Source organism: Prionailurus bengalensis, chromosome E1 (assembly GCF_016509475.1).
Source record: "Prionailurus bengalensis isolate Pbe53 chromosome E1, Fcat_Pben_1.1_paternal_pri, whole genome shotgun sequence".
NCBI classification, from domain to species: Eukaryota; Metazoa; Chordata; class Mammalia; order Carnivora; family Felidae; genus Prionailurus; species Prionailurus bengalensis.
Window position 1 is genome coordinate 2272764 of NC_057347.1, and position 27905 is coordinate 2300668.

The 27905-nt window shown below is 58.9% G+C and overlaps 3 protein-coding genes across 7 annotated transcripts; 2 read left to right on the plus strand and 1 right to left on the minus strand.

Moving 5' to 3' along the window:
• Positions 1–17: 17 nt before the first annotated feature.
• Positions 18–9990, plus strand: CHRNB1 (cholinergic receptor nicotinic beta 1 subunit). Of its 2 annotated transcripts, XM_043582938.1 has the most exons (11): positions 18–129; positions 215–354; positions 948–992; positions 1671–1780; positions 1966–2074; positions 2643–2790; positions 3125–3334; positions 6249–6472; positions 6972–7153; positions 7476–7623; positions 7914–9990. In XM_043582938.1, exons 1-11 carry the CDS (start codon positions 69–71, stop codon positions 8052–8054), a joined length of 1518 nt encoding a protein of 505 aa, XP_043438873.1. In that variant the 5' UTR covers positions 18–68; the 3' UTR covers positions 8055–9990. The 2 variants fall into 2 exon arrangements, with proteins under 2 accessions (XP_043438873.1, XP_043438874.1); XM_043582939.1 differs by lacking the exon at positions 215–354 and having other exon boundaries at positions 26–129.
• On the minus strand, positions 9571–24636 carry ZBTB4 (zinc finger and BTB domain containing 4). 4 transcript variants are annotated; one of them, XM_043582930.1, is made up of 5 exons: positions 24520–24626; positions 16738–16833; positions 16409–16479; positions 14920–16016; positions 9571–14235 (listed from the first exon to the last, which is right to left on the minus strand). In XM_043582930.1, exons 4-5 carry the CDS (start codon positions 16005–16007, stop codon positions 12249–12251), a joined length of 3075 nt encoding a protein of 1024 aa, XP_043438865.1. In that variant the 5' UTR covers positions 16008–16016; positions 16409–16479; positions 16738–16833; positions 24520–24626; the 3' UTR covers positions 9571–12248. The 4 variants fall into 4 exon arrangements, with proteins under 4 accessions (XP_043438865.1, XP_043438868.1, XP_043438866.1 ...); XM_043582933.1 differs by having other exon boundaries at positions 16738–16825; positions 24520–24624; XM_043582931.1 differs by lacking the exon at positions 24520–24626 and adding an exon at positions 22209–22240.
• On the plus strand, positions 23995–27891 carry SLC35G6 (solute carrier family 35 member G6). The gene is made up of 4 exons (XM_043585499.1): positions 23995–24121; positions 24743–24969; positions 25662–25856; positions 26354–27891. Exons 1-4 carry the CDS (start codon positions 23995–23997, stop codon positions 27365–27367), a joined length of 1563 nt encoding a protein of 520 aa, XP_043441434.1. The 3' UTR covers positions 27368–27891.
• Positions 27892–27905: the final 14 nt, after the last annotated feature.

Genomic DNA, 27905 nt, shown 5'->3' on the forward strand with positions numbered 1-27905 from the left:
CCTGGGCGCCTCGTCACTTCCCCTGCGCTGGCGAACGGAGCGAAGTCACTGAGCTACGCGGCCGGGCTATGACCTCAGGGGCGCTGCTGCTGCTGCTGCTGGGGGCGCTGGGGGCGCCGCTCGCCCCGGGTAAGTGCGGGCCTCAGAGGAGCAGTGACAGGACCAGGGGTCGTGGCAGGGCACGGTGGCTTCACTCAGTGCCCTCCTCTTCCAGGCGCCCATGGCTCGGAGGCGGAGGGCCGGCTCCTCGAGAAGCTTTTCTCGGGCTACGATAGCTCGGTGCGGCCGGCGCGGGAGGTGGGAGACCGTGTCGGGGTCAGCATTGGCCTCAACCTGGCGCAGCTCATCAGCCTGGTGAGGGCGCACGCCAGGGTTCGAGGTCCGACTTGCCGAACGGCTGGGGGCGTGGCCTGGGGCGGGGCGGGGGCGTCTGGGGGCGTGGCCATGCCGGGAGATAGGCCGTGAGCCGAGATTGGGTCGAAATCGGACCAATGGACAAACCGTGGGCGTGGCCGCCGGACAGGCCAGGGGTGGGGCGGGCTAGGGCGGCGAGCCGGACTGCGGGCGGATCCTGAAGTGAAGCCGGGCCTCCATGGCGCGCTGGGGGGCGGGTCTTGAGGCGGGGTCGCAGGCTGGGGCGGAGCTTGGTGCGGGACCGGGTCAAGAGACCACAGCGGCCGGAGATATGCAGGGTTGGGTGAACTGCAGGCTGTGGGCGGGGCCGGGGGTGGGCGGGCTGGTTGATGAATTGGCTGGCCGGGTAGACGGCCGGAAGTTTCTGAGATAGAGGCGGGGCTCAAACCAGGGCAGCGCCTTGGAGGCAGGGCTTGGACCCGAGAGAGTGGGCCTCCGGAAAAAGAGGGGTTTCCAGAGGGAGCTTGACCCTCCGAGCCCCTTCATTGCTCTCTATTCACGTCACCTCTACCCTTGAAATTTTTCCCTTCTAGAACGAGAAGGATGAAGAGATGAGCACAAAGGTGTACTTAGACTTGGTACGGAGACCCCGTGGGGTGGGAAAGGGCGTCCCGCTGCCTTTACAATTTCCTCCAACGTCCCGCTCAGTAAGAGTATTATTTCTAAGAATCACGACCTCGGAGCACATGACCCAAAGGGAAGCTTCAGGAAACAATACATATATTTCCTATGAGAGTTGCATTCCATATTCTAATTTTTTTTTCACACTTTGGGTACACCAAGTTTTTTATTTATTTTTGAGAGTGTGTGTGCACAAGCAGGGGAGGGGCAGAGAGACAGAGGGAGACACAGAGGCGGAAGCAGTCTCCGGGCTCTGAGCGGTCAGCCCAGAGCCTGACGCGGGGCTGGAACTCACGAACTGGGAGATCATGACCTGAGCCAAAGATTGACGTTTAACTAAGCCCCCAGGGGCCGCTTATTTGATTCCAGACCCGCTGAAGGGTCGCCAGCTGTAGTTTGAAAAACACTGTTTTAGTGGCTAGCTAGTGCCACCTGCTCAGTGGGGGAGGGGGAAATTAGCCGACGGGGTCCCAGCCAGTAAAGGTGCAGCCGGGATCAGAACCCCGACTCCCAGAACCCTAGTCCCTGCCTGCCGGCTTCCCTCCCTGGCACTCCCTTCCCGGGCTTCCTTCGGCCATCCCCAGTCCCCTCCCAGCCTCCAGCCCCGGACAGCCCCTCGGCCTCTGCTTCCACAGGGGTGGACTGACTACAGGCTGAGCTGGGACCCCGCGGAGCACGAGGGCATCGATTCACTGCGCATCGCGGCTGCATCCGTGTGGCTACCGGACGTGGTGCTCCTGAACAAGTAGGGCCTTCCCAAAGACCGGGAGGTGGGCGGGGTCTCCGGAGGGCGGGGTCTCCGGAGGGCGGGGTCTCCGGAGGGCGGGGTCTCCGGAGGGCGGGGTCTCCGGAGGGCGGGGTCTCCGGAGGGCGGGGTCTCCGGAGGGCGGGGTCCTGATCCTGGCAGCTGAGAAGACCCTTCACCCGCAGCAACGACGGAAATTTTGGCGTTGCTCTGGACTTGAACGTGGTTGTGTCCTCTGACGGCTCCGTGCGCTGGCAGCCTCCAGGCCTCTACCGCAGCAGCTGCAGCATCGAGGTGGCCGGGCTCCCCCTGGGAAGCTCAGGGCTCACAGAAACCTTGCTTCTCCCCAGAGGCTGACGCCCCTCCCTCCTCCCATATGCCCTCAACCTCACATCTCTCCCGCCCTCCTGATTTTCCGTTGTTGTGTGTGTGGTTTTTTTTTTTTTTTAATGTTTATTTATTCTTGAGAGAGAGCCAGAGCGAGACAGAGCGTGAGCGGGGGAGGGGCAGAGAGAGAGGGAGACACGGAATCTAAGCAGGCCCCAGGCTCTGAGCTGTCAGCACAGAGCCTGCCGCAGGGCTGGAACCCACAAACCACGTGATCGTGACCTGAGCTGAAGTCAGACACCTAACCGACTGAGCCACCCAGGTGGCCCGATTTTCCGTTGTTCCTTCTCCTCCCGTCACTGTCCCTGACTTCCAGTCTTTCTCAGTGATCCCGCTTCTGTTGGCCAAGGCCTCCCCTAATAACCTTCCAATTCGTCTGTGACCTTCCAACTCCCCCAGCACCCCCCCCCCAACAGTTCTCTGGCAGCCCTGGTGACACCCCCCCCACCCCACATCACTCCCCCCCTCCATCCAGGTCACCTACTTCCCCTTCGACTGGCAGAACTGCACCATGGTGTTCAGTTCTTACAGCTATGACAGCTCAGAGGTCAGCCTGCAGACCGCGTTGGGTCCTGACGAGCAGAAACAGCAGGAAGTGTACATTCATGAAGGGACCTTCATTGGTGAGCGGGCATGGCTCCCACGTCCATGGGCTTTATGCTTTCCGGTTTCTAACAGGCTGATAAATACCGCCCCCTCTCCAACACCCCCCCCCCCCATCAGCAATGCCCGGGACAGCCCTGTGGGGTCAGCAAGACAAGTTTCGCAGATATGGAAAACTGAGACTTGTTCACGTTTATCAGAGATGGGCTGCCCAACCCGGTGTCCACAGCTAGCCCTTATCACATCAGCCGCCTGAGGGTTAGGATGTGGCGGATCAAGCCGTATCTGGCACCGGTAAGGTCAGGTCCTACATCTGTGTCCCGTTCTTCTCTCTTCCCCTCTCCTTCCTCCCAGAGAATGGCCAATGGGAAATTATCCACAAGCCTTCTCGGCGAATCCAGCCTCTGGCGGATCTGAGGGGACGCGGGGAAGGACAGCGGGAAGAAGTCACTTTCTACCTCATCATTCGTCGGAAGCCTCTCTTCTACCTGGTCAATGTCATTGCCCCGTGCATCCTCATCACGCTCCTGGCCATCTTCGTCTTCTACCTGCCTCCAGATGCAGGTAAGGGAGGGAAGGGCCCTGCCAACCTCCCCACTTCTCCCCATCCAGTGACTTCTGCCTCTTCCCTTTCAGAATCCTAGGATCTCCTTCTTGGGACCAACAAGCTCCTGGGATTAGACAATTCTCCTTTCTCCTTCTCCCATTCCTGGTATCCTCCCCAGCTCACTCCCCTCTTTTCCAGACACCTACTAGTCCCTTGACCTCCTATCCCCCTTCGAAACAATAGTGACATTTCTCTAGGAGGCAGCAGAGTAGCCTTGGGCAAATTCTTTCCTCTCTCTGGGTCTCAATTTCCGGAACTGGAAATGGGGACAATTGTTGTCTCGACCTGATAGGATTATTCTGAGGATGAATTGAGTTAATAGAACCGTGCCCAGCACCACGTAAGTTCTGTGTAAGCATTAGTATTATTTTTACTATTTTTGAGCCTTGCTAGAAGTAGTATGATGAACATGTTGCATATATTAACTCAATTCTAATCTTTACAATTCCGTGAGATAAGTACTGAACTGTCTTCCCATTTTACGGAGGAAGACAAAGAGGCTGAGAGAGTTTAAGGCATTTGCCCGACATTAGGCAGTCAGAGAGAGCTGGTGCCAGCCTGATTCACAGACAGAAATCCTCAACTCTGGTATTTAAAGCACTCTTTCCTTCTCTCTGGCATTGAGTTCTCCGTCTAGAGAAGGAGAATGATCCAGCTCTAGAACACACTTCCAAATGTAACTTCTACTTCCTCCCTGAGCAGGGCAAATCTTGGAACCCAGTATTATAGGACTAAAGTAGAACAGACCATAAAAGTTATTTATTTCCATACCTTCCTTGAAGTTTGAGGTGCCTGTTGTATGCCCCGAGAATAATCAGCCACCTGGCACATCCTTATATACTTTGTTTCATTTTTAGATCCTTCAAATTGCTATTTAGTTCCTTAAAAAAGCTACAAGCGTTGGTCTATTCATTCGTGCAATGGTATTTGTTGAGCATCTACAACGTGCGAGGCACTGGGGCTACCTCAGTGAATGAAAGAGACAAAAATCTCTGCCCTCCTGGAGTTTATGGTCTAGTGGGGGGAAACAGCCAACAACCAAAATAAATAAATCTATTAGGGTGTATACTGGGAGAAGACAAGTCCTAAAGAGGAAAATAAAGTAGGAAAAGAGGTTAGGGAGGATGAGAATGGGGGCAGGGGTTGTAATTTAAACTAGAATGGTCAGGGGTGCCTGGCTGGCTCGGTCGGTATAGCACGTGACTCTTGATCTCAGGGTTGTGAGTTCAAACCCCATGGGGGGGTATAGAGATTACTTAAAATCTTAAGGGGCGCCTTGGTGGCTCAGTCAGATGAGGGACCACCTCTTGATTTCAGCTCAGGTCATGATCCCAGGGTCATGGGATCAAGCCCCATGGTGGGCTCTTGGTGCTGAGCATGGAGCCTGCTTACAATTTCCTCCCTCCCTCTCTCTCTCTCCCTCTCCCTCCCTCCCTCCCTCTCTCTCTCTCTCTGTCTCTGTCCTGCTCGTGCTATCTCTATCTCTCTAAGAAATAAATAAAATAAAATCTTAAGGAATAGAATGGTCAGCCAGTGCCTCACTAAAAAGGAAATATTGGATCAGTATTTGAACAAAGAGTGAAGGGGTTGAGAGAATGTTCCCTGGCAGATATCTGGGGGGAAGAATGTATCAGGTGGAGTTAGCAGTGAATGCGGACTCTGGAGTGGGAGTGAGCCTTGCGTATTCGAGAAGTAGCCAGAATGACTGAATGAAGTAAGTGAGAAAGAAAACAGTAGGAGATAAGGTCAGAGAGTTAGCAGAAGGCCTTGTCAACCATACTAAACACTTTGGATTTTTTTTTTAATTTTTTTTTCAACGTGTATTTATTTTTGGGACAGAGAGAGACAGAGCATGAACGGGGGAGGGGCAGAGAGAGAGGGAGACACAGAATCGGAAACAGGCTCCAGGCTCTGAGCCATCAGCCCAGAGCCTGACGCGGGGCTCGAACCCATGGACCGCGAGATCGTGACCTGGCTGAAGTCGGACGCTTAACCGACTGCGCCACCCAGGCGCCCCAACACTTTGGCTTTTATGCTGAAGAAGATGAGAAGCCACTGGAAGGTTCTGAGAAGGAAAGGGATGTATCTGATTTCCATTTTAACAGGATCAGTCTGGCTGCTCTGTTGAGAACAGTCAGCAGGGGTAAAGACAATGAAGCAAAGAGGAAGCCTTCTATTTTTTTTTAATTTCTTTATTTTTTAATGTTTATTTATTTTTGAGGAGAGAGAAACAGTGCGTGTGAGTGGGGGAGGAGCAGAGATCGGGGGGGGGGGGGGCGGGTACAGAGGATCTGAAGCGGGCTCTGGGCTGACAGCAGAGAGCCCCAGGTGGGGCTCGAACTCACCAACCGTAAGATCATGACCTGAGCAGAAGTCGCACGCTTAACCAACTGAGCCACCCAGGCGCCCCGAGGAGGCCTTTATAATAACTCAGACCTGAGGTAATGGTACTTTGTATGGATATATTTTGAAAGGAAAACCAGTAGGGTTTGCTATGGATTGGGTATGGGTTAAGAGAGAGGGAGGAGAGTTGAGCAGGACTGAGAGCCACAGAAATGATGGAGTTGTCACTTCTGAAGTGGGAAAGGCCGTGGGAGGGGTTGGTGGTCGAGGGATTAGGTTCTGGACAGGTTAATTTTGAGATGTCTCTTGGACATGCAGGTGGAGAAGTTAAATCGGCAGGTGGCTATAAATCTGGAGTGTAGGAGAGTGAGTCGGAGCTGGAGGTTATCGTTGTAGGACTCGTCTGCCCGCAGCTGGCCCTTCCAGAAGCCTGTCCTTGAGTGGGCTGGAGACATGGTCACTGATTATGCCATGGAAATCGCCTTCTGGCAAAGCCTAATCCTTCCACCTTCCTCTCTGCCCCGCAAGGAGAGAAGATGGGGCTCTCGATCTTTGCCCTGCTGACCCTGACTGTGTTCCTGCTGCTGCTGGCAGACAAAGTTCCTGAGACCTCCCTGTCTGTCCCCATCATTATCAAGTACCTCATGTTCACCATGGTGCTCGTCACTTTCTCAGTCATCCTTAGCGTCGTAGTCCTCAACCTGCACCACCGCTCACCCCACACCCACCAAATGCCCATTTGGGTCCGTCAGGTAAGATGTCCTTCTCCAACCAGTGTTAACTCTCAGTCCTAGCATTCGTCTTTTCGTGCAGGTGCCACTCCTCTCTCCTACCAACTTCACAGACCTGAGCGATAACTACAACCCCTGGTAGAGTGTTCAAGTGCCAAGGCCAGTTGGGTGTTGAAAGGCTGCACAGTCAACTTTACCCTCCTGACATTATCATGTCCTAGATCCCCTATTGGCTTCATCAATACTGCCCATCCCTGGGTCGCAGGGAAACATCCTCGGGGTCAGGTCCTGTCAGGGTGGAAGCCCTCGGAACTTTGTTTTCGGGACAGGATGCCTCCAGCCCACTTAACTTAAGGCCGTGTGGTTGCACTTCCTCGCTGTGCAGCTGGGGGACGCGCGCACGCATGCGCAGGGATGGGCAGGTGGTTGGGGACGGTGAGCTACTTCCCTTCCCGTCTGAAAGCATGAGAGCCCCGCCCCCCCCAGCCCCCCACGACCAATATGCCTTTCTACTCAGCAGATCTTCATCCACAAACTCCCTCCATACCTGGGTCTGAAGAGGCCCAAACCTGAGAGAGACCTGATGCCGGAGCCACCTCCTGTAGCCCTCAGGGACTCTCCAGCAAGTGGCTGGGGTCGAGGAACAGATGAATATTTCATCCGGAAGCCACCGAACGATTTTCTCTTCCCCAAACCCAACAGGTAGTACCTACTCTCCGTCGCCTACAAGGAAGGGAGAGCGTGAACTACCGTTCCCAGAAGGCTGTGCAGAGGCAGGCGGCTTAAGGCCCCGGAAGATGCCCTTGAGCATCATGGGAAGTGTAGTACCCCTTCTGCCGCCTACTTTGCGGAAAGGCGGAAACTAAAGCGTAGAGGGATGGGAGGAATTGCGGAAGACTGGAGAGGTCGTCGCTGACGGGGAGAGCCTAGAGGGCCCTCTCACGTTTCGAAAACTGACAAGAATGTTGGAGGAGGGAATTGGGATGGAGCCTAGAGCGTGGCCAAACTGTCCCGCCTCTTCCAGGTTCCAGCCTGAACTGTCTGCCCCGGACCTGCGGCGATTTATCGATGGCCCAAACCGGGCTGTGGGCCTGCCTCCCGAGCTGCGGGAGGTCGTTTCCTCGATCAGCTACATCGCTCGACAGCTGCAGGAACAGGAGGACCACGACGCGGTAAGTCCAATGAGGGTGGAGCAGGGCAGGGCCTGGGTGGCCTTGGCTCCACCCGCCAATCCAGGCTCCGCCCCTAGCACTCGGTTTGGTTTCTGATTGGAAGCTTGCCTCCTTTGGTTCCGCCCCCTGTTTTCCGACTGGCTCTTCACTCCATCCATCGCCCGCAGTTTCGCTTTCCTCTGTCCCACGGCCCGCCCCTGTCTCAGAGCTCGTAGGACAGGGTAAGGGTAGCGGGCAGACCTTCCCTGGGGGTCTGCAGCTCAGGAACAGTTTACTCTGCCTACCCCCAGCTGAAGGAAGACTGGCAATTTGTGGCCATGGTAGTGGATCGCCTTTTCCTCTGGACCTTCATCATCTTCACGAGCGTTGGGACCCTCGTCATCTTCCTGGATGCCTCGTACCACTTGCCCCCTGCCGACCCCTTTCCTTGAGGACAGAGGGCCAAGACCCAGGTCCTCTGAGGGCTGCATTGAGAGTCCGGCGGTACTCTCGAGCCCTATCCCTTTCTGCCTCTCGACTCCACTAGGAATCCGGCCCTCCCAGGTCATTGCCTTTATGGGGAGCCAGCCGAAGTGGGACGGGGCCGACTGAAGCCTTGGGCCCCGCTAGACATGCACTAGCAGTTTATTTAGCCTTTGGTTTCTTGTAGAAGTTCCTTTGGATAGCAACACTAGCTTCCCAGTATAATGGAACAAAGAATAAGAACTAGACTGTAAGCCTTTTGAGGGCAGGAACTGTGCCTTGTTCACTGTAATATCCCCAGCTCCTAGCACAGGTCCTGACCTATAGGATTGTAGGTGCTTAACGTCTGTTGAGTGAATAGGGGTTTTGTTGTTGTTGTTGTTGTTGTTTTTTCCTGGAAGGAAATGCACCAAATAATAGTGCTTATGTTTGCATGTTGAGACTAGTGATCTTTGTTTTCACCTTTCTGTAATTTATTTTTTTGTAATAAGTATTATCTTTAGGATAAAAAAAAAAGGTTATGTCTAAAAAGATGCATTTGTAATAAGGGGGGGGGGAAGAGCCCTTTAAAATCCTTCCTTCAGGTTTCAGCTTTGGTGCTCAAACTTTGGATAAGCTAAGCTATTGAACTGCTCTGGGCCTAAGTTTCCACATCTGTAAAGTGAGGCAAATGACAGGACCTACTCCCTTAGTCTGAGGGTCACGTGACAAGATGGGAGCAAACGCACGATACAGCAGACATCAGAGGTTGCCAACTGGTGTGTTTTGTTTGACCTGTGTTGTTGACCTCACAGGTTTCGGCGTGAGTTCGCTACTTTAAAAGTTTGGGTAGTGCGCAGAGAAATTTGGGCTTCCGGCTTCCCTTGGGGGAGGGAAGTTAAAAGTATGGTAACACCAGGCCTGACTCCCCTGTTGGCAGCAACCTGAGGGTTAGTGGCTGCCTGGTCTGGTCAAGGTTATTTGTACCAGAATTCTGCAAAGCCCCCACCCACCTGACCCACGACTTCCTTCATTTTACTTGCCTGTCCCATTTGACAAAGTAAAGGGGAAGGGAGGGGGGGGGAATGAGGAGTTGAAGGTAGTGGGGGGCTAGGAGTGGAAAAAGAAAGCTTGCCGTATCCCATGACTGTCACTTGTTTTGTGCGTCGGTTTCCTTTCAATTTGGAGACAGGGTTGCACCTGGCTTAAGGCGCATGGGCCACTAGGATCTTGTGCCCAGCAGTCTGTGTGAACTGGACTGCGTTCATGTTTCTGCCTGGAGGTCAGACCAAAGTCAGCTTGAGCCTGGTGGCTGCGGCCATTATGGTGAAGCAGGTAGGGTCACCAGGCCCTCACGCCTCCTCGGTTGCTGGAAGCTGTGGCCCCAAGAGGGATAATACAGCTGCAGCTCCCAGGATCCCTGTGGGACAGGGCAAGCGTGTCCCTGTCCGGCCGACCCACCAGCCACGAAAACAAGTGCGCTTGGCGTACTACTGAGGAGGACAGTTTGTTTGTCTTGTTGGTTTATTGGCCTAGAGAGTTGGACACACACACAGATGCGGAGATAAATATTGGTCAGTTTCTCTAAATCTGGGTCCTCACTACATATAGAGCTATAGTCTGTAGAATTCTAAACCTTGCGTGCTGTGGCACAGAACCAGTGGCCTTCCCATTCCTCCGTCACCCCTCTTCCCAGGGAGCATGGGGAAAGAGGGCACAAACTGACAAGACCCGAATGACTTTCAGAAGACGAGATTGCAAAATCCCAAATTTCCAACCTCTGAAATTCACAATATTCAGGTTCCCCAGCTCAGATACATATTTTTAATCTCCGATTTTGCCACAATCTCATTGATTGCGCAGAACGACCACATTCTGGAAACTATTTTCCTAAATCGTCATTAAAAAAAAAAAAAAAAAAAAAAAGTCTACAATCTCAGTTCTCCCAAAATGTCCACAGTTTTGGAATTTTGACCTGTTCTGAAATTCGAATTGCCCGGTCCACCCTCACCTCCTTCCATTTCCTGTGCCTTTTTGCCTCAGAGGAGTGCAGGTTAAGGATCTAGGGGAAGCAATTGTAGCATCTGCTCCCTGCCTCCAAGGCCTTTCTGTCTCTCTTGTGGTTCCGCTGTGTGTATGTGTGTGTGTGTGTGTGTGTGTGTGTGTGTGTGTGTAGGTGTATATATATATGTGTGTGTAGATATATATATATAAAATTTGTGTGTAGATATATATATGTATTTTTTATTATGTTCTTTTTTCGCAGTTTTTCTAAAGTGCCAGAAACAAGATTTGTGGGAATTTTTTAGTGATTTTTTTTTTTTGCATTTTCCCGTTTTAAGCATTTTTCCCCCTTAAAAATTGGAACTTGGTACATTCAGTAGGAAACTCTTCACTCGGACTGTGGCCAAGACCAAGAAAAGTGCAAAGAGACAGAGGAGGAGTGGAGGAGTGATACTCCTCCATGGTTAACATTCAGGAGCCTGTCAGAAACCTCCCCCTTCCTATATGCTAGGAGGGTCAGATGCTCCTGGTCCTTCCCTCGCGCTCACCTCCCTCCAAAAGCCATGGTCTTGCCCTTTCAGCATCGTTGAGAGGGCGGCCGTCTTGGCCCCAGAAAACAGTAGCTGGGAGAAAGCTGCCATTTAGGTGACGGCAGCCTTTCCCCTTTTTAAACTGCACTCCTGTAATTCCCATTGTCAGATTTCCTCCCCCAAACCGGCTCTCCCCTTGTGAGCTGTTTTTATTTGGGGGGGGGGGGCGGGGAGGAGGTGGGTGGGATGGGAAATGTTCATCCAATCACAGAGTGGGGACGCCCGGTCATCAAAGAGAATTAGGAGCAAACGTTTCTTCAACTCCCCCCGCTGGAAGGAAACATACGGACCCCTGACCAGGGTTAACTAGTGCAAATTAGGGATTAGGGACTGTTTCGGGTCCCTGCACCCCATCCCTAGGCTGGGATCTTTGGGTGTGGGGAACTGAGTCAAAGATGGGGTGTAAGGTGCTATTTTGGAGGAAAGACTGGTGGGGATACCCCAAAGCCCACCAAGGGAGTAGGATGGTTCCCCAAAAACCACCTGGAGTGAATGGTGAGGGAAGCGACACCGGGGAAGATGGAGGTAAAAGTAAGCACGGGAGGTCATGTGCAAATCTTGGGCTTACCCACCCATCCACCCCCCATCACTTTTCTGGCTATTTGGTCTAGTCTGGGAGAAACCATCAGGAAAAAAAAAAAAAAAACACAAAAAAACCAGGGAGAAAGTAGATTCTCTTCCCCCATCCCCTATGGAGCTCCTCCCTCCTGGCCCCCAAATCTGATTTAGCCCAGAAGAGGCCATAGGTAGAGGCAGGGAGAGGTGTGATCTACTCACCTCTTTGCCTTGGAAGAAGAATCTGGGGCTCACTGGATTTGAGGGTCAAGATAGGGCTGAGATTAGTGCTGCCCTGGGCTGGGGAAGTGCTCAGCCGTGGAACAGATGGGTAGCCCTCCCCCCAACACCTCCTTGACCTGGATGGGAAGAGGCCATCTCCAGAGTCTAGGAGAATGAGGAGGAATGTGGAAGATCCAAAGGCATGGAAGCCAAAGAAGGCATGGCGTCTTAACGTGAAGGGAACAGGGACACAGAACCCCACCCCTGGGAAGAATGGAACCTGGAGCCAAGCTCCCAGATGGGTGGGTGTCGGGTATCACAATGGTCTGGTCCAGGCCCTGGGCCACAGAGAATGGAATGTGCTAGGAAGCATCTAGGCAGGGGCTTGGAGAAAGCTGCACAACCAGGGGAGGTCACTAGGCGAGAGAGATGGTTCCCCCCCCTCCCCCGGGTTTACGAATCAGGAGGGTGGGTTAGACATTCAGAGCTGGTGGGGGCCGTGAGTAGAGATTCCTAGAAGTATATTGCTCAGTTGCCCCAAGGGCTGAAGAAGGGATGGGGGCTGGCCCTGCCCCTCGCGGAGGCCATTCCCTGGAGGAGAACCGAGAGGGGAGCCACCAAAGATCCCTCCCCGGGAGACGGGGAAACTACAATCTCACACAAAGCAGCCTGACCCCTGAGCTCCAGGGGCCCCCAAGTCCCTGCACAAGAGTGTGGAGGGGCTCCCAAGGGGCAGGGAAGCCAGGGAGCTGGTAGTGGCAGGGGGTTCAGGGAGGGTGGCATCTGGTGAAAGGGGGGAGGTGGGCCCAGAGCTCACCCCACATCTCCCTTCTGGGTTCTCTCAAGCCCCGCCCTTTCCCCCTCTCCCTTAGGGGGGACTGGGGGAGGAAGAGTCGGGGGAGGTGGAGTCGGGGGCGTAGGGGGTGCTGCTTGAGGATTGACTGCGTAGCCAAAGACCCCTGGAAGGAAGGGGAGGGCGCCCCCACCCTTCTCGTCAGGTAGGACCATGTTGAGAGCAACCGGGAGTGCGGTCAAGTTGCTGAAGTTATAAGGGTAGGCGGCAAGGAGCTGGGGGCCATAGACCAGTGGGTAGGGCTCGGGGTAGAAGGTGACTTTGGCGGCCCCCATCCCCTCCACGCGGTCCCCCTCCCCGGCCCCCACCGGGCCCTCGCTCCCCGCTTTGCCCCTCCCACCACTAGGTTCCCTGCCGCTCCCGATCAGAGCCAGTGGAAATTCCTGCACGGGCGGATAGGCATAGGTGCCCCCTCCTGCCACCAGCGGGGGCTCCTCACCCCCGGAGATGACAGGGTCCTGGAGAGACGCGGTCTCGGAAGCTTCCTCCGCGGCCGCGCCCCCGCCCCCTGCCTCCCCGCTGGAAGAGGAGACTTGCATCTCCTGGGGGGCCTCCTCCTTGACATCCCCGGGTCTGGTGGCAGCGCTGCCCTTGGAGTAGGCGATGACGGGCGTGGGGGTGCCCCCGGGCCGCTCGGCGGCGTGCCTCTGCGCGTGGCGGCTCAGGGCGGCCGCCGTCTTGCACACCTTGGCGCAGTGAGGGCAGGCGAAGCGGGTGGAGGGCCGCCGGCCGGCCCGGGAGCCGTGCGCGCCGCCGCCGTGCGCCTCCTGGTGCTTGCGCAGCTTCCGCAGGGTGGCGAAGGTCTGGGCGCAGTCCCCGCAGCGGTGCCTCCGCTCGCCCCGGGCGCGCCCCGCGGGGCCCTCGGCCGCCGCCGCCGCCGCCGCCGCCGCCGCCGCCGGGGTGTCCTCCCAGCTCCGGCGCTCCGACTTCTGTCTCCAGCGGGGCTGCCGGCGGCCTCTGGGCAGCGCGCTGCCCCCGGTGCTGCCCGCGCCCGCGGCTCCGGCCTTGCGCTTGGGCTTGTAGGAGTAGTAGGGCCTCCAGAGCTGGTCCTCCCCGCCGGCGCTCGCTTCCTCGTCGTCGTCCTCGTCGTCGTCGTCCTCGTCGTCGTCGTCGTCCTCGTCGTCGTCGTCGTCCTCGCTCTCCTCCACCTCCTCTCCGCTCAGCTCCCCGGGACGCAGGTCAGTCTCTGAGATGCGGCGCTTGACAATGGCCTCCTCCCCGATTCGCACAGTGATCTGACACAGTGGAGGTGGAGCCTGTAGCTGAGAGGGGCCCCGGCCAGGCCCCGCGGGGGGACCCCCACCCCCGCCAATCCCGCCAGCTGGCTTGGCCGTGTAGGTCAGTGTCCTTCCGGCCCGTGGGTTCCGGCCCTTGGCCTCCTCCGTGGCTGTGGCCGGCCCCGCGGCTGTGGCCGGGCTGCCCGCCGTGGCGGGGCTGGTCGGTGTGGCTGCAGGCTGAGGGGGAGGAGGCGGGTACTCACGTTTTTTGGGGGGCCTCGGGGGAGCGGTGTAAGTGATGACCGAGGCAGCCTGGGCTCCCCCGGTGCTGGCCGGGCCCCCCCCTGCTCCACCACCGCTCCCGCCCCCGTGCACAATGACCGAGGGAGCTGGGTGGGCAAAAGTGATAACAGAGGGTGGGGGGCCGGGCTGGGGGGCGGGTGGGGGGCCGGGTGGTGGGCTGGCAGGCATTGCTACAGGGGCCGGCGTGTTGAGGCTTGGAGAAAGGGGGGCCTCGGGGGCTCCCTGGCTGTAGGTCTTATAGGGCCGCTTGGCTGCCCGCATGGGGAGCAGGCGGTACAGCTTGAGGGTATTGAGCTTGGGCTTGTAGCCTCCATTGGGTGTCTTCTCACTGGCTAAGAGGCCGGGGCTAATGCCATGGAAGGCTCGCTGGTGGGTCTTCAGGTTATAATAAGTGACAAAGGTCTCCCAGCAGAAGATGCACTGGTACCTGGGCCGGGACAGCAGGGAACAGGGCAGGGACAGAGACGCTGGAGTCAGGGGCCCGGCAGCCAGGGCCTCAGCTTCCCACGTCCTCCGCTCAGACCTAGAACTCCCCCAGCCATTCCCTCGCCCTCCTTTCCTGCTGCCTGTCCTATCCTGCCAGCTTCCGGGGAGGAACACCCCCCCCCCCTCGTCCTAGCTCAGCCCCCCCCCCCCCGGGTGGCTGGGAGTCACCAGGTCCCAGCTGCTCCATCTGTGAACCGGGAAGAAGCACGCACCTCGCCTAACTCACAGCTCCGGGGACAGAACGGGGACACGTCTTATGAACGGGGACGTATTACGGAGACACGTGTCACAACTACCGGACAGGCCCGCGCTCCCCACAGTCTTGTCCTGGGAGGACAGCTTCTTCTGCCCTCCTCGGCCTTGGCCTCGGGCACAGCACCAGGCCCCACCCCACCCGGAGCATCTGGGGGCGCTGATGAGCGTTCACGGAGGGAGCGGAGGCAGGGGGGAGGCAGGTGCATGAGCGACCACGAGCAGGCGAGCAGGGGCCAGTGGGTGAGCAGGCCAGCCTCTCGATGACTCTCTCGGGCCCCCCTCCTTCCCTTGTCAGTGGTCCCCGCGCGCGCGCAGCCTCCTGACCCTGCGCCGCCACCCGCACCCCGATCTCCAGGACCCCCGCGCTCACCTGCGCTCCCCAGTGTGCCACACCTCGTGCTTGGTTCGGTACTCAGCCAGGGCGAACACCTTCTCACAGTAGCGGCAGGGGTACTTCCTCCGCCAGGAGTGCACGTTGCTGTGCCGCTTCAGGCTGGACAGGGTCACGTAGGAACGCTCGCAGGCCGCGCACACGTACAGCACGTGGCCACCCACCACCTTCACCACGTGCTCAGGGCCACCTCGGAAGCCCACCGGCGGGGGCAGGGCTGAGGCATCCACTCCCGCAGGACCACTGGGGCCGGAGCCCCCGGAGCCCAGCCCCGCAGGCCCTCGAGGGCCGGCCCCCCGTCGGCACTGAGCCTCGTGGGTCTGCAGCCGCTTGGGATGGATGAAGCTCTTCCCACATCGGGGGCAGGGGAGGGGCCGCCGGGACAGCGGGGGCTGGGAGTCAGAGGCCTGGGCCTCGGCCCTGTCACCCTCCCAGTCCCCTGCCGGCCTAGGCCCGGGCCCGAAGCTGTCGTCTTCAGGCTGCGAGCTGCCCATGGGGGCTGGGGCAGGAGGCACCCAGGCATCGCCTCCCTCCCCCAGGCCCTGCAGGCGGGAGATGCCCAGACGCCGCCCCAGAGCCCCGATCTCTGCCACCGCTGCCCCGTCCCCTCCGCCGCCTGGGAGCGCGAGCCGGGCGCTATAGATGAAGTTGAGGACATCAGAGAAGGCGGCGGCTGGGACCCCCGGCAGCTCCAGGACCCGGGGTGGGGAGGAAGTGGGGGGTGAGGCCGGAGGGGGAGAAGACGAGGAAGAGGAAGAAGACGAGGAGGAAGAGGAAGAAGAGGAGGACGAGGAGGACGAGGAGGAGGAGGAAGAGGCAGCTGTGGTGGTGGCCGGGTTGGGGGCAGGGCCCCCAGTCACTGGTGGGAGGGGCAGTGGAGCCGAAGCAAGCAGGGCCTCTCTGAAGAAAGGACTAGACGCGGCCAGGACACTGCGGTGCGCGGGGAACTTGGTGTCTCCAGCTATGAGGGTGACGTCACAGAAGAGGCCACGGAGCCGCTGCTCGTTGAGCTGGCGCAAGACGGCGGGGGCATGGGACGGGTCCGTCACCTCTGCTGGGGGGGGCATGGCGCCAGCCTAGACAGACGAGAACAGGAAGGGGGGGGTGAGCGGGGAGGGCAGCGGAGGCTGTTGGTCAGAGACCAGTGGGAGACTGACAACCTTCCGGTCACAGAAGGCAGGGGTTAATCTTAGCCACGCGAGTCTGGCGGGCATCCGACAGTAGTACGTCGAACTTCTGGGGCTGGAAGAGGCTAGGAGTGGCTCAGGTCACAATGAAGGTCAAGGGTGAAAGCCTCCAAAGCCACAGACAGAGAGGAAAGCAGTGGCCACTTCTCTCCTGGCGGGAGGAAGAGGGAGCCCCCACGGGGACTGGTGACCCCTTCACAGGACGCCCGCGTCTAGAAAAACATGACTGCCCTTGCCCCCCGTCCGACTTCTCCCAGCCTCAGACTCTCGAAACGTCTCACCTGAGGGCACAGTCAACATGGAGCAGAGCGGGGGCTGGCTCAGCGAGTCCCTTCTGTGGGGCCTCTTCCTTCTGCGGAGACACACAAACCGTGTTCTCAGGAAGGGAGCCGGGAAGGAAAGGACCCCAGGAAGGGGGGGCGGCCACAGCCCTTGGGGTCAAAGAGGACGCCCGGGGCTGCTCTGGAGCCCCTGACCCTTCCGGGGACCTGTCAGGTTATTTGTCTAACTGCATCCGATTGGACCTAGGAGGTCACACGCAGATAACTGCAGACCCCTGCCTGCTGGCCCAGAGTACAGGCACAAGGCAATTTGCATAGTCCCAATTCACCTCAAAACAACACGACGGCGGTGGCGTAGTTCAGTCCCATAGGTCCAGGGGAGCCTCTCGGATCAGTCTCAAGTCCCTTTGGCCCAATCTTCGGGGCTCAAAGAAAATCAAAGATTTGCATGTTGTCTTTCATTATAAGAGTCTCATTTCCACATCAAAATAGATTTGCTAGAGCTTTTTTTTTTTCATTGGACCAAACTGCTTAGATATTCCACTTAGGAGAGGATTGCACGCACACGCACGTGCACACACACACACACACACACACACACACACCAGGCCCACAAATCTTAGAGGGGGTTTCTGGTGCCAGGTGACCACCAAAGACCATGGGTTCATACATACGTGCCAGCTCGCTGCCGTCTCTGGAGGGCACTGGAAAAAGGCCGCCAGACCGAGAGTGAGGAGGCTTGGGTCCCACTCCTTACTCTGAAAGCTGGTGGCTTTGGAACTTTGGCTTAAAAGGGGGGGGGGGAGAGAAAGACACCCCCTACCTCACCTCTTGCTAGAAGGCTCATCCGAAAGGAATAGCAGGCACCCCAAATTTGAGCCGTTGTGGTCACCGCACAGAAAGCACCTCACAGCCACTGTGGGCACAGTCAAGGCTTTGGGGTCCCGTTTTTCAGTTGAAGATCCAAGTTCCAGAGCCGTACGGTGACATAGCCAAAGTCACACACAGCTGATAATAACCGGGGGGGGGGGGGCGCTGATGACAGAGCCAGACCTACAGACCCGAGGGCAGAGCTCTGGGCCCCTCGTCCACCCTGCATGAAACCCAGGAACACTCTCCTTCCAAATGCCCTGGGTCACACATGTCCTCTGAGATATACCGCATCTGGGGTTCCTCATTACCCGCCCCCAAAGGCTCTTTAGCATCTGGGCTGAAAGGCCTCCCTGCCACAGCCCACTTCTTCGTGCTCTGATTCCTCCTGGAGGAGGAAGGTGGCAATGGGGGGGGGGGTGATATTCAAAAGTTCTAACAGCCCCAAGTGCTAGGCACACAGCAGTACCGGGCCAGGTGTTCCCCGTAACATTGTCACATTGCACAGGGGTCGGGAATCCTGCAGAAGCGCCCCTGCCCCCGCCAGCCGCCCTGCATGTGGCCTGGGGTCCAGTTCTGGCTGTAAAGTGACAAGAGAGAAAGGCTTCCCACTCCCTTCCAGGGTAGCCGCTGGCCCCCTGGGACCCTTAAGATCCAGCATCTTCCTTGTATTACCTCCTCTGCTCCTCATCACTATCCTACAAGGTAGTGCTTAGCTTCCCCGTTTTAAGGATTTTAAGTAATCCCTACACCCAATGTGGGGCTCGAACTCACAACTCTGAGGTCAAACGTTGCATCGACTGAGCCAGCCAGGCGCCCTGGCTTCCCCATTTTTAACGGACAGACTTGAGTTAGAGATGTGTGGCCAGTTAATAGGAGGGCTGAAATCTGATACCAGAAAAGTGTGGTGACAAAGTCTGTACTCTGGGGACGCCTGGGTGGTTCAGTTGGTTAAGTGTCCGACCTCAGCTCAGGTCATGATCTCATGGTTCATGGGTTCGAGCCCCACATCGGGCTCTGTGCTGAGCGCTCAGAGCCCGGAGCCTGCTTCGGATTCTGTCTCTCTCTCTCTCTCTCTCTCTCTCTCTGCCCTTGCCCCTGCTCACGCTCTGTCAAAAATCAATAAACATTAACAACAACAACAACCCCAAAAAACAAAGCCGGTGTTCTGGACTATAGCCCCTCACGATGAAGGACCAGTTTATAGCTGTGATGTTTATGATACAATAAAAAATACGTACATAATTGGTCTTCATCCCCATTCCTGACACAGAGCTCCTCAAACTCCTCTAATTTCCCAAGTGATAAGGGTGCTGGGAGCATCTTTGTTGCTAACATTTGGTGGTTGACCCTGAGCCCTGACACAGGGCTCCTCAATCCCTTGGAATTTCCTGGGTGACAGGAGCGTCTTTTGTTCTAGTGAGGTGACCTTGGTAGTCTCCTGGAAAGCTTCGGGATGGGGGGCGGTCACCAGAAATACCAAACCATGAGTGGAAGCTTGAAACGTTCAGCCCACATCCCTCCGCCACGGAGGGGAGAGGGGCTGGAGACTGAGTTAATCACGGATCGTGACTACGTGCTGAGGCTTCCATGAAAATCTCTAGCCCGTGGGGTTCAGAGAGCTTCTAGGTCGGTGAACATCCATGGGACAGGAGGGTGGTGAACCCCAACCCGGGGAGACGGCAGGTCCTGTGCTCAGGGCCTCTCCAGATTTCACCCTATGTATCTCCTTCATTTGGCCGTTCGCCTGTATTACCGTATCCTTTATTATACAATAAACCGGTAAACCCTAAGTAAGCGTCTCCCTCCGTTCCATGAGCCACCCTGGCAAATTTTCAAAGCTGAAGGGGGGGGGGCATGGGAAACCCCGATTTACAGCTGGTCAGAGGCCCAGGCTTGTGGGTGACTGACATCCGAAGCGGGCGGTCTCACGGGACTGAGTCCTTAACCTGTGGGATCTGACGGTACCTCCAGGGAGACAGGGTCAGAATTGAGCTGAGCTGCAGGACGCCCAGCTGGCGTCAGAGCCTTGGTCGGTGTGGGAAAACCCCACGTATTTGCTGTCGCCAGTGTTGTGAGGAGAGTGGATAGAAAAACAGCACCCGCTAGGGCCCCCGCCGGCCCATCTAGTATCTTTGTGAAAATGAGAGGAAGGGAAAAAAATTCAAGGAGGGGCCCCTTCCTCCGGAGGTGGCAGGCCTGTCTGTACAGGCAAGCATGACAGAAGTTCAGTTCCAGCCCCCCCGGTCCCCCTCGGCCAGGCCTGGCCACCTGCACGGGCACGCGGGCTTGGTGCCTCCTGAGGCGTGGCTGTGTGCCGACTGCCAAAATGCTTGGACGAGGCCCGTGAGGGCTTCTTAGAACCACGGAGGTCCCAAGCTGGCCTGGCCCTCGGCGACCGGCCGGACGCACCATCATCATCATGGAACTTGTAGCTGCTGTGTGTGACATCCTTATGTGAGGAGCACAGTGCGAAGCATTTTATCTGCACTCAAGTGTCATTTCGACACTTGCAAGGCCCCCAGATGGCCGCAGCGGGGGCTATCGTCAACCCCGCTGTACAGAGGAGGAAACTGAGGCTTGAAGTACGCCAACCCCCTCACCTGGGAGTGGAGAGAACGCGGTGCCGGGGGCGACCTGCCCCTGGTCTCGGGGTTTGGACCCAGCTCCCCGGAGTTCAACCGCTACCCTACGAGGTTTGACGGGAGGGCCGGTCGCTTCACCCCTCCGTATCTCAGTTTCCTTGTCTGTAAGGCGGGGATAAGGAGCGGTTCCCACTTGGCAGGGTCGTGAGGACGAACGCGCTCCTGGCCGGCAGGACCCGGGGCAGTACTAGGTACGTGCTGAAAGTTCAGTTAATGCAGGTTCTTATTATCTCAGAACTCAGTCCCGGAAAATGGGGGGCGGGGGCAGGGGGAAGCCGTAGAGAAGAGATTCAGCTTCATGGGAAGTTTGGCGGCTCTGTGGTTTTTTAGTTTTTTGTTTGTTTTCACGGGTCCCTCCACTCTTGACCAGCTGTGTGATCTGGGTGGCGTGACTGACGTGGGGCTCTGTGCACCGCCACCAGACGTGCTCTGTCTCTTGCTGTTCCCCCTGCCCAGAATGTTCTTCCCTCGGGCAGCCCCGGGCCTCGCCGCCCCCCCTCCTTGAAGCCTTGACTCAAGTCACCATCTCCTGGAGGCCTTGGTGGCCACCCCCACCTCCCCAGACTTCCTACCCCCTCCCTTCCCCCTTCTCCTTGGCACTTAGCAAGGCGTACTATTCATGTATTTCTAGAACGTAAGCTCCAAGGGAGAGAGATTCTTACTGCTGTTTTCACTGCTGTCACCGGTGCTTAGACCGGTGCCTGGTACAAGGGGAGATTTAAAATTGGTGAATGAATGAATCTGCCTTCTTCAGGGTCTTCCTGGGGTCTGTCCACCCCCAGGAAAGGAGCCGTCCCTCAGTGCCAGACTGAGCTGGCCAGCAGCCGGGATGACGCATATAACTCGACCCCTTCTGGGGCCCTCACGCTTTGCCTGATACACTTCCAGTGCTTTCCGTGGGCTGTCTCACGGAACGACTTCCTCAAAACAGCCACCCAGAGTCAGTATTTATATGATCCCAGTTGGACAGATGAGGAAACCGAGGCTCGTGGAGGGGCACGTCCTGCTCAAGGTCACACAGCTTGTGAGCACCAGAGTCAGAATTCAAATCTGGGCTTATGTGAACCCAGATGCTAAATCTTTTCCCCCTGCCACGGCCCTGATCCTGCTCTGGAGGGGCCTACGGCTGGCCGGCGGGTTACAGAAATCACAGAAGGGCTCACGTGCTGAGTGCTAACTGTGTCACGACTGACCCCGCCCTTTCCTCCACTCCCCGCATCCAGCCGTCACCAGGCTGGGTCGGATCTGCGGCCCAGCTCGGGAATGGCTCTGGAAACCTTCCCTTCAACCCGCCTCTGGCCCCCCGAGCAAGCTCAGGCCCCAGTTAACACTTGCGTGGCCCAAGGCTCTTCTCCCTCCTCCAGGCCTCCTCTCACTGACGGTCCGCGTCCCCAGAAACCTCCGCTGGTCTCCACTCACTCGGGAATGAGGTTCAGATTCCTCAGCCAGACACTCAAGGGTCCAATTCCAATCTTCCTTTCCAATCTTGCCCGGTGTTGGACTCCCCTCGAGCACCCAGGGCGCTCCTCCCCTCCCCCCCCAACGCGCCCCGCACCCCCCTGCCTTTACCCTCCTGGCATAAATGCAACCTTCCCTAACCTCTTCCCCAAAGCCCTCCAAAATGTGCAGATGTAACTCAAATACCACCTCCCTCTCGGCCCTCCCTGACCCACAGGGCAAGGACAATCCCTCCTGTGCCTGGCTTATCAACATTCTGTGCCCCCATGGCCGGCACCCAGCAGCAGATATTAGATTAGGTTCTCACTCCCAAGGCCAGGACTGTCCGAGTCACTGTCTCAGCACACTGGCCTTCCGACATGACACCGACTGGTACAGGTGCTAAATTCTGGAGAAACTGGGGAGAAGTGTGTGTGTGTGTGTGTGTGTGTGTGTGTGTGTGTGTGTAGGTGGGGGGTGCACAGAGAGGCCCGCAGAAAGCTTCAGAAAGGCAGCAGAAAACAGTGTGTAAGCACACAGGATCTAGAAGCTGACTGCCAGGGTTCAAATCCAGCTTTACCTCTTAGCAGCTAAGTGACTTTGAGCAAATCACTTAACTTCTCTGGGCCTCAGCTGTCCCATCTGAAAAAGGGGGGTAATCAGGACACCTACCTCCATGGGGGTTTGCAGAGAGTAAATGAACGATCATATGTGAAAGCACAGAGGACAGCGTCCTGGTACCCAGCGAGCGCCAAATACGGCCTTACTACTATTGTCATCAGCCAAGCCCCGAGGAGGGGACCCCCAGCGGCTGGCACAGGCGTAGCCCCCAAGCCGTAGCTACTTACCAGGTACATCTCCCATAGTGCCACTTACGCCCCTGTTGGAAGACAGGCAGGGCAGGAAATTAGCCCCATATTACAGATGAGGACCTGAGGCTCACTCGGGGAAAGTGCCGGTGAGGTCGAGGCAGGGCCAGAACTCCTCACTCCCAGGCCTCCTTCCCCCCCACCAGGCCACGGTGCACCTGTTGTTCAGGCCTCACACAGCAGACAGCACCCCCCACTCCCATCTGACAAGAGGGCCCCCGCTGTGGTGCCTTCCCCACCCACCCCCTGCACAATCACCCTCCCCCCAGCCAGGCCAGGCACAGCACACACACACACACACACACACACACACACACACACACACACATCTACAGAAGGGCCCAGGCACCAAAGGTGAGGAAAACCTGTTCTGAGCAATCTGCCTAGCGAGCGAATTCCATTCCCAGACCCCTCCGCAGTGGCGGGAGCGGCCCAGTGTGCGTCACAGAGAACAAGAAAAGCAGAGATCCCCGCCAGGGGGGCAGAGAGAGGGTGAAGCAGGAGGAGGGGACTGCAAACTTCGTGTTTCTTTTTCCTTTCAGTGACAAGAGTCACACCCGGCCTTTACGTAAACACGGCCAAGAAGGCGCTGCGTCCCAGCTCGGTTTCCTTGCGGCCGCCAGGCCTCTCCTCCCGGTGACCCTGACACGCCGGGCGGGCCGTTGAGGGGCCAAGCGCTCAGACCCCGCACGGGGACCAGCTGGGCCACCCGACAGCTCCCAGGCCTGCCCTTGTCTGCCCCATATTTATCTCCCGGCCTTCCTCCTCCCGTATCCCCACAGCAGCCTCACGCGGACACTCCAGCGCGGAAGGCAGGCTGCACACAAGGCTGGCGGCTGATCTCTCCAGTCTGAGGCCCACATTGTCCTTGTCACGCCACCTCCCTCCCCACAAGTGTTTTCTGACCAGCTCGCCTCCTGGTCCAACAGCACGGACGGGCTCCCACAAACAACGTCACAAAAGAATCCCATAGAGAACGTTATAAACACACAGCCTTCCCCTCGCTCGGCTGCCCACGATCCCATAAACACAACCTGCACTTTCCACACCCCCCCCCCAGCCCCTCGCACGCCGGTGCCCGCTGCCCCACAAGTACCTGGGACACACCCTGGGGGCTCCCACTCCCCACAGATCCTCGGGACCTGAGTTCTAGACGTGCTCTCCACTTACAACTCACTCCATACACAGACACACAAACCCAACCTGCTGGGGGCGGTGGGGGGGGGGGGGCGACCTCGCTGACACCGGACCACACCTCAGCAGGGCCACAGAAAGGGGACCCGGACGTGACGCCTTCTGACTCAAAGGTACACAACCGCCCCCTCCAAAGGGGCGCGCGTGCACGCTGCACTCTGGTGCCCTCCACAAGCACGCACACTAACCACGACAGCTATGCAGAAAACAACAGTTCAGAAATAGTTCATGTGTACAGCAAAAGACACATACGTGCAAGAAAACACACGCGGGTCTCAAACCTACAGAAAACCACCCATCTGACAAACTCCGCATGTATCATTGCCCCGCTCCCCAATGCGGACCTGTCACCCAAAGCCACCGGGCCGCATCTTGTAATTCTGCCCCCCACACCATCGGACGCCCCTCCACGAGGCTTCCTGTCCCCGTGGCCCACGGAGGGCCCTACCCGGACCCCTGGCTGCCGGACCAGCAAACAGTGGTGCCCAGGACAGGTTTACCTTGCCCCACAACACAGCGGGAGATACACAATCTCCAGGACTCACAGCCACGACCCTGCCCCGACGGCACGATGGCTCCGGGGCCCCTGCCCGCCCCGCGCACCCCGCACACCCCAACTCTGGGGCGCTGGGCGGCCCACCCCTCCCCCTCTCCGCCTGGCTCCTACGCCATCGCCCTCCCGGCAGCTTGCAGCGCCGGCCCGGGCTCACACCCGCCCCACCCCACCCCCAACCTGCCCCACGGGGGGGAAGGGGGCACCGGGCTGCAGAATTAACCCTTCCGAAGGGGAGGGCGCGGGGCCCCCCTCCCCGGCCCCGGGCGATCGCGCCCCCCCCTCCACCGGCCGCCGCCGCCGCCGCCGCCGCCGCCGGACCGGCCGCCGCACCGGGGCCCCCTTAGCCGCCCCCCAGCGCCGCGCGCGCCTGGAGGCGGGGCTAGGCTCAGCCCCCGACCCCGGAGCCCCCAGGTCAACCCCAAAGGGAGCGGTCGCGGCGCGGGGCGCGGCCCGGGCCCCCGCGGCGCCGGGCAGCGGGGAGGGGGCCCGGCTGTTGGCTCCGGTCCGCCCTGGCCCTGCCCGGTTCGCCCCGGGGCCCACCTGACTGCGATGGCGCCGAGTCCGCCAGGCCCGGCTCATCCCCGTGGCCGCCCCCGGCCGCTCCGCTCTCGCCCGCCTCCAGCTCCGGCTCCGGCTCCGGCTCCGGCCCCGGCCCCCCCAGCGCCCGGCCCCGGCCCGGCCCCGCCGCCGCCGCCGCCGCCGCCGCTGACATCATCGGCTCCCCCCGCCCCGGTCCTACCCCCACCCCCACCCCCGGAAACAGTACCCCCCCAGCGCCGCCGCCGCCGCCGAGAGGAGGCCGGCGCAGCGCAGCCGACACCGACGCAGGGCTCCGGGCTCGGGCTCCGGGCGAGCGCGCCCGACGGCCTCGGCCCGGACCGATCGCGGGACGGGACCCGCGCGGCGCAGGGCCGCCGGACGGGCGGGCACCGAGCGGGCGCGGGGCTGGCTGCGGCACCCCCGCCGGGCCGCACGACCACCCGCTGCCTAGCGAGGGACGCCCCCCTCCCTCCCGCCCCCTGCACGCCCTTCACTCGGCGGGGCACAGCGCCCGGAGCACGCACACCCTCTCCGCGGACACACAACATGGCAGGCTCGCGATCCGGCCGGGTGGGTCCCTCAGACCCGGGCTCGGCACACGCACAGGGGCAGCCCCGGACACACGCACGTGCCCACCCGCCCTTCCCAGAAACGCGCAGGGACCCCCACCAGGCCGCGGCCCGGGCAGGCCCCAGCCCTAAGGAGCAGACACACGTAAATGACTACCAGTGCAGATGACCACGCAGCTTGGTATTTTGTCCCCACCGGCAGAAATATCCACATCTATATACTTCTGCGTAAATGCAGAGGCCCTGGTGTGCGCCTCCCGGGGCGGCACCGACAAAACACCAGGTGAAAAGCACACACAAGAAACACATTCCTGAAACTCCAGAGGGACAGTCCCAGAGACTCCTCCCTGGTGTTCAAAAATCCACAACTCGGGGGAGACAGAGCGGTCGGCCCTCAGCTCCCTCCCGCAAAACCTTTCTTTGGAAACAAGGTGAGACATAAACGAGTTCATTTAAAACCAAACAAGTCTCATCACAGAGCTACTCCTCCAGAGAAAAAGAGAAGGAGACCCACTTGGGAGGCGCAGAGACAGACACAAAGCAAGCAGGGCTGGAAACCACGAGAGAAACTAGGCCCACCCCCACCCCACCCCTACCCCACCCCCACCCCTGCCTCAGGAAGGTTCCAGGGGAGAACCTCCCGCCCCCACCTCAGGAAGGTTCCAGAGAAGAACCCCGCTCCCACTCCATCCAGGTCACAAGGGCTGGAGCTCCGAAGGGCCCAGGCCCCCTGAGCCAGGCATAGAGGAGGAGGTCCGAGGAAAGATGGTGAGTGCGGGGGTCAGGGAGACAGAGCCCCCTTCCCTGTAGCTCCTGGCTGCTCCCTTTGGTCTCTTCCCCCCAAACTTCCCAGCTGTGCTAGAGACACCCCCAAATGAAACTCACAATGGTGTACCCAGATGTCCCTGGAACCTGTGACATCACACAGACGCACGGCATCTGAGGCTGCCTCCCCTTCCCCAGACCAACAGGGCACCCCCCCCCCCCCCCCGGGTCCTCCTTTACTTCTCCCAGGAATTTACCCAGAGAAACACGATGCCCCTGGACCGCTCACCCCCTGCTTCCTGCTTTAGAGGCCCAAGGCCCACGCTGTATCACCTCATCCACGTTCAGGCCCTTTCTAGCTCCCAAGAGCTCCTCAGCCAGACGGCCCGCCCCTCTACTGTCCCGAGAGACGGGTCCCACAGCCCAGCCTGGCGTTCGCCCTGCCCCCGGTCCCCTGGGCTATGGCTGCCCTAATGCCCGAGCTCCTTTCTCCCTAACAGGCCGGCGGTCACCCCTACTTCAACCTGCCCGACTTCACCCAGCCATCGCCGCCCTCCGCTCCGCCCAGCCTCCCCTCGCACCAGCGCTGCCGGGCCTCCGATGCCACCAAGGGCCTGCTTGTGGCCCTGCTGGGTGGGGGCCTGCCCGCTGGCTTCGTGGGGCCCTTCTCTCGCATGGCTTACCAGGCTTCCCACTTCCCCTCGCTGGAGCTGCTCATCTGTCGATGTCTCTTCCACCTCCCCATTGCCCTACTACTTAAACTGCGCGGCGACCCTCTGTTGGGACCTCCCGACGTCCGGGCCCGGGCCTGCCTCCACGCCCTGCTCAACGTCCTCAGCATCGGATGCGCCTACAGTGCGGTTCAGGTGGTGCCGGCCGGCAACGCTGCCACGGTCCGCAAGGGCTCTTCCACAATGTGCTCTGCCCTCCTCGCCCTCTGCCTCGAGAGCCAGGGTCTCAGCGGCTACGACTGGTGTGGCCTGTTGGGCAGCACCCTGGGACTCATCATCATTGTGGGACCGGGACTAGGGACACTGCAGGAGGGGACCACGGGCCTCTACACCGCCCTGGGCTACGTGCTCGCCTTCCTGGGCGGCCTGGCGCTGTCGCTGGGGCTGCTGGTATACCGCTCTCTGGACTTCCCCTCTTGCCTCCCGACGGTGGCCTTCCTGTTTGGCTTGGTGGGGCTGGTGGGCTGTGTGCCAGGCCTCTTTGTACTGCAGACCCCTGTGCTGCCCAACGACCCTCTGAGCTGGAGCTGCGTGGGGGCGGTGGGGATCCTGGCCCTGGTCTCCTTTGTGTGCGTGAGCTACGCAGTCACCAAGGTCCACCCCGCCCTGGTGTGCGCCGTCCTGCACTCCGAGGTGGTGGTGGCCCTGATGCTGCAGTACTACGTGCTCTATGAGACAGTGGCACCTTCTGACATCATGGGGGCAGGGGTGGTGTTGGGTAGCATTGCCATCATCACCGCCCAGAACCTCAGCTGTGAGAAGGAAGGGCAGGTGGAGGAGTGACATCGAACTTGAGAGCCTGGGGGTTGGGGGTGGGGGGCGGGGGGCAGGCGGAAATAGAAGGAGAAGGAGAGACTGGCAGGCAAGCAGGGGAGGGCACGTGACCGGGAAAGAACTGGAGATGGGAGAGGGGCACCCCTTGGGAGTCGAGGGTGACCTGGGGACTCAGTGGAGAAGGGACTGTCTGGAAGCGCTGGGACGAGCGTGGGGATCAAGAGATGTGGAGTCTAGGCTGGGGCTTGGGGATCAGGACGTGACTGTGGGGTAAGTAAGGTCTGAGGAGCACATCAAAGGGGTGAGGCAGGCCGGCCGTGAACCACGGGGAGGGTTTTCCCCTCAGTAGCAGACAGAAGAGCACTGGGGCTGGGCTGTTTGGGGCTTTCAGGCCAGCGGACAGAGCCAGCGGCCGGCGTGAGGGAGTGTGCCTTTTTCCCTGAGAGACAGTTTCCTTTCCTCATGGTTATGCTCCCCCCACCCCCGGGGTGGTGACGTGACATTGACATCAAACAAGGATCACTCTGAATGTGGCTGTGCCGTTGGT

What these genes read in the sequence shown, in the direction of transcription:
- ZBTB4 (XM_043582934.1), bottom strand. Translation starts at nt 16,007, where the DNA reads ATGCCCCCCCCAGCAGAGGTGACGGACCCGTCCCATGCCCCCGCCGTC. An exon ending in TGGCACACTGGGGAGCGCAG is followed by an intron (nt 14,236 to 14,919) that starts GTGAGCGCGGGG and finishes GTCCCGGCCCAG; the next exon opens with GTACCAGTGCATCTTCTGCT.
- SLC35G6 (XM_043585499.1), top strand. Translation starts at nt 23,995, where the DNA reads ATGGCTCCGGGGCCCCTGCCCGCCCCGCGCACCCCGCACACCCCAACT. An exon ending in GCACGACCACCCGCTGCCTA is followed by an intron (nt 24,970 to 25,661) that starts GCGAGGGACGCC and finishes GAGAGAAACTAG; the next exon opens with GCCCACCCCCACCCCACCCC. An exon ending in AGGAGGTCCGAGGAAAGATG is followed by an intron (nt 25,857 to 26,353) that starts GTGAGTGCGGGG and finishes TCTCCCTAACAG; the next exon opens with GCCGGCGGTCACCCCTACTT.
- CHRNB1 (XM_043582938.1), top strand. Translation starts at nt 69, where the DNA reads ATGACCTCAGGGGCGCTGCTGCTGCTGCTGCTGGGGGCGCTGGGGGCG. An exon ending in CAAAGGTGTACTTAGACTTG is followed by an intron (nt 993 to 1,670) that starts GTACGGAGACCC and finishes CTGCTTCCACAG; the next exon opens with GGGTGGACTGACTACAGGCT. An exon ending in TCATGAAGGGACCTTCATTG is followed by an intron (nt 2,791 to 3,124) that starts GTGAGCGGGCAT and finishes CCTTCCTCCCAG; the next exon opens with AGAATGGCCAATGGGAAATT.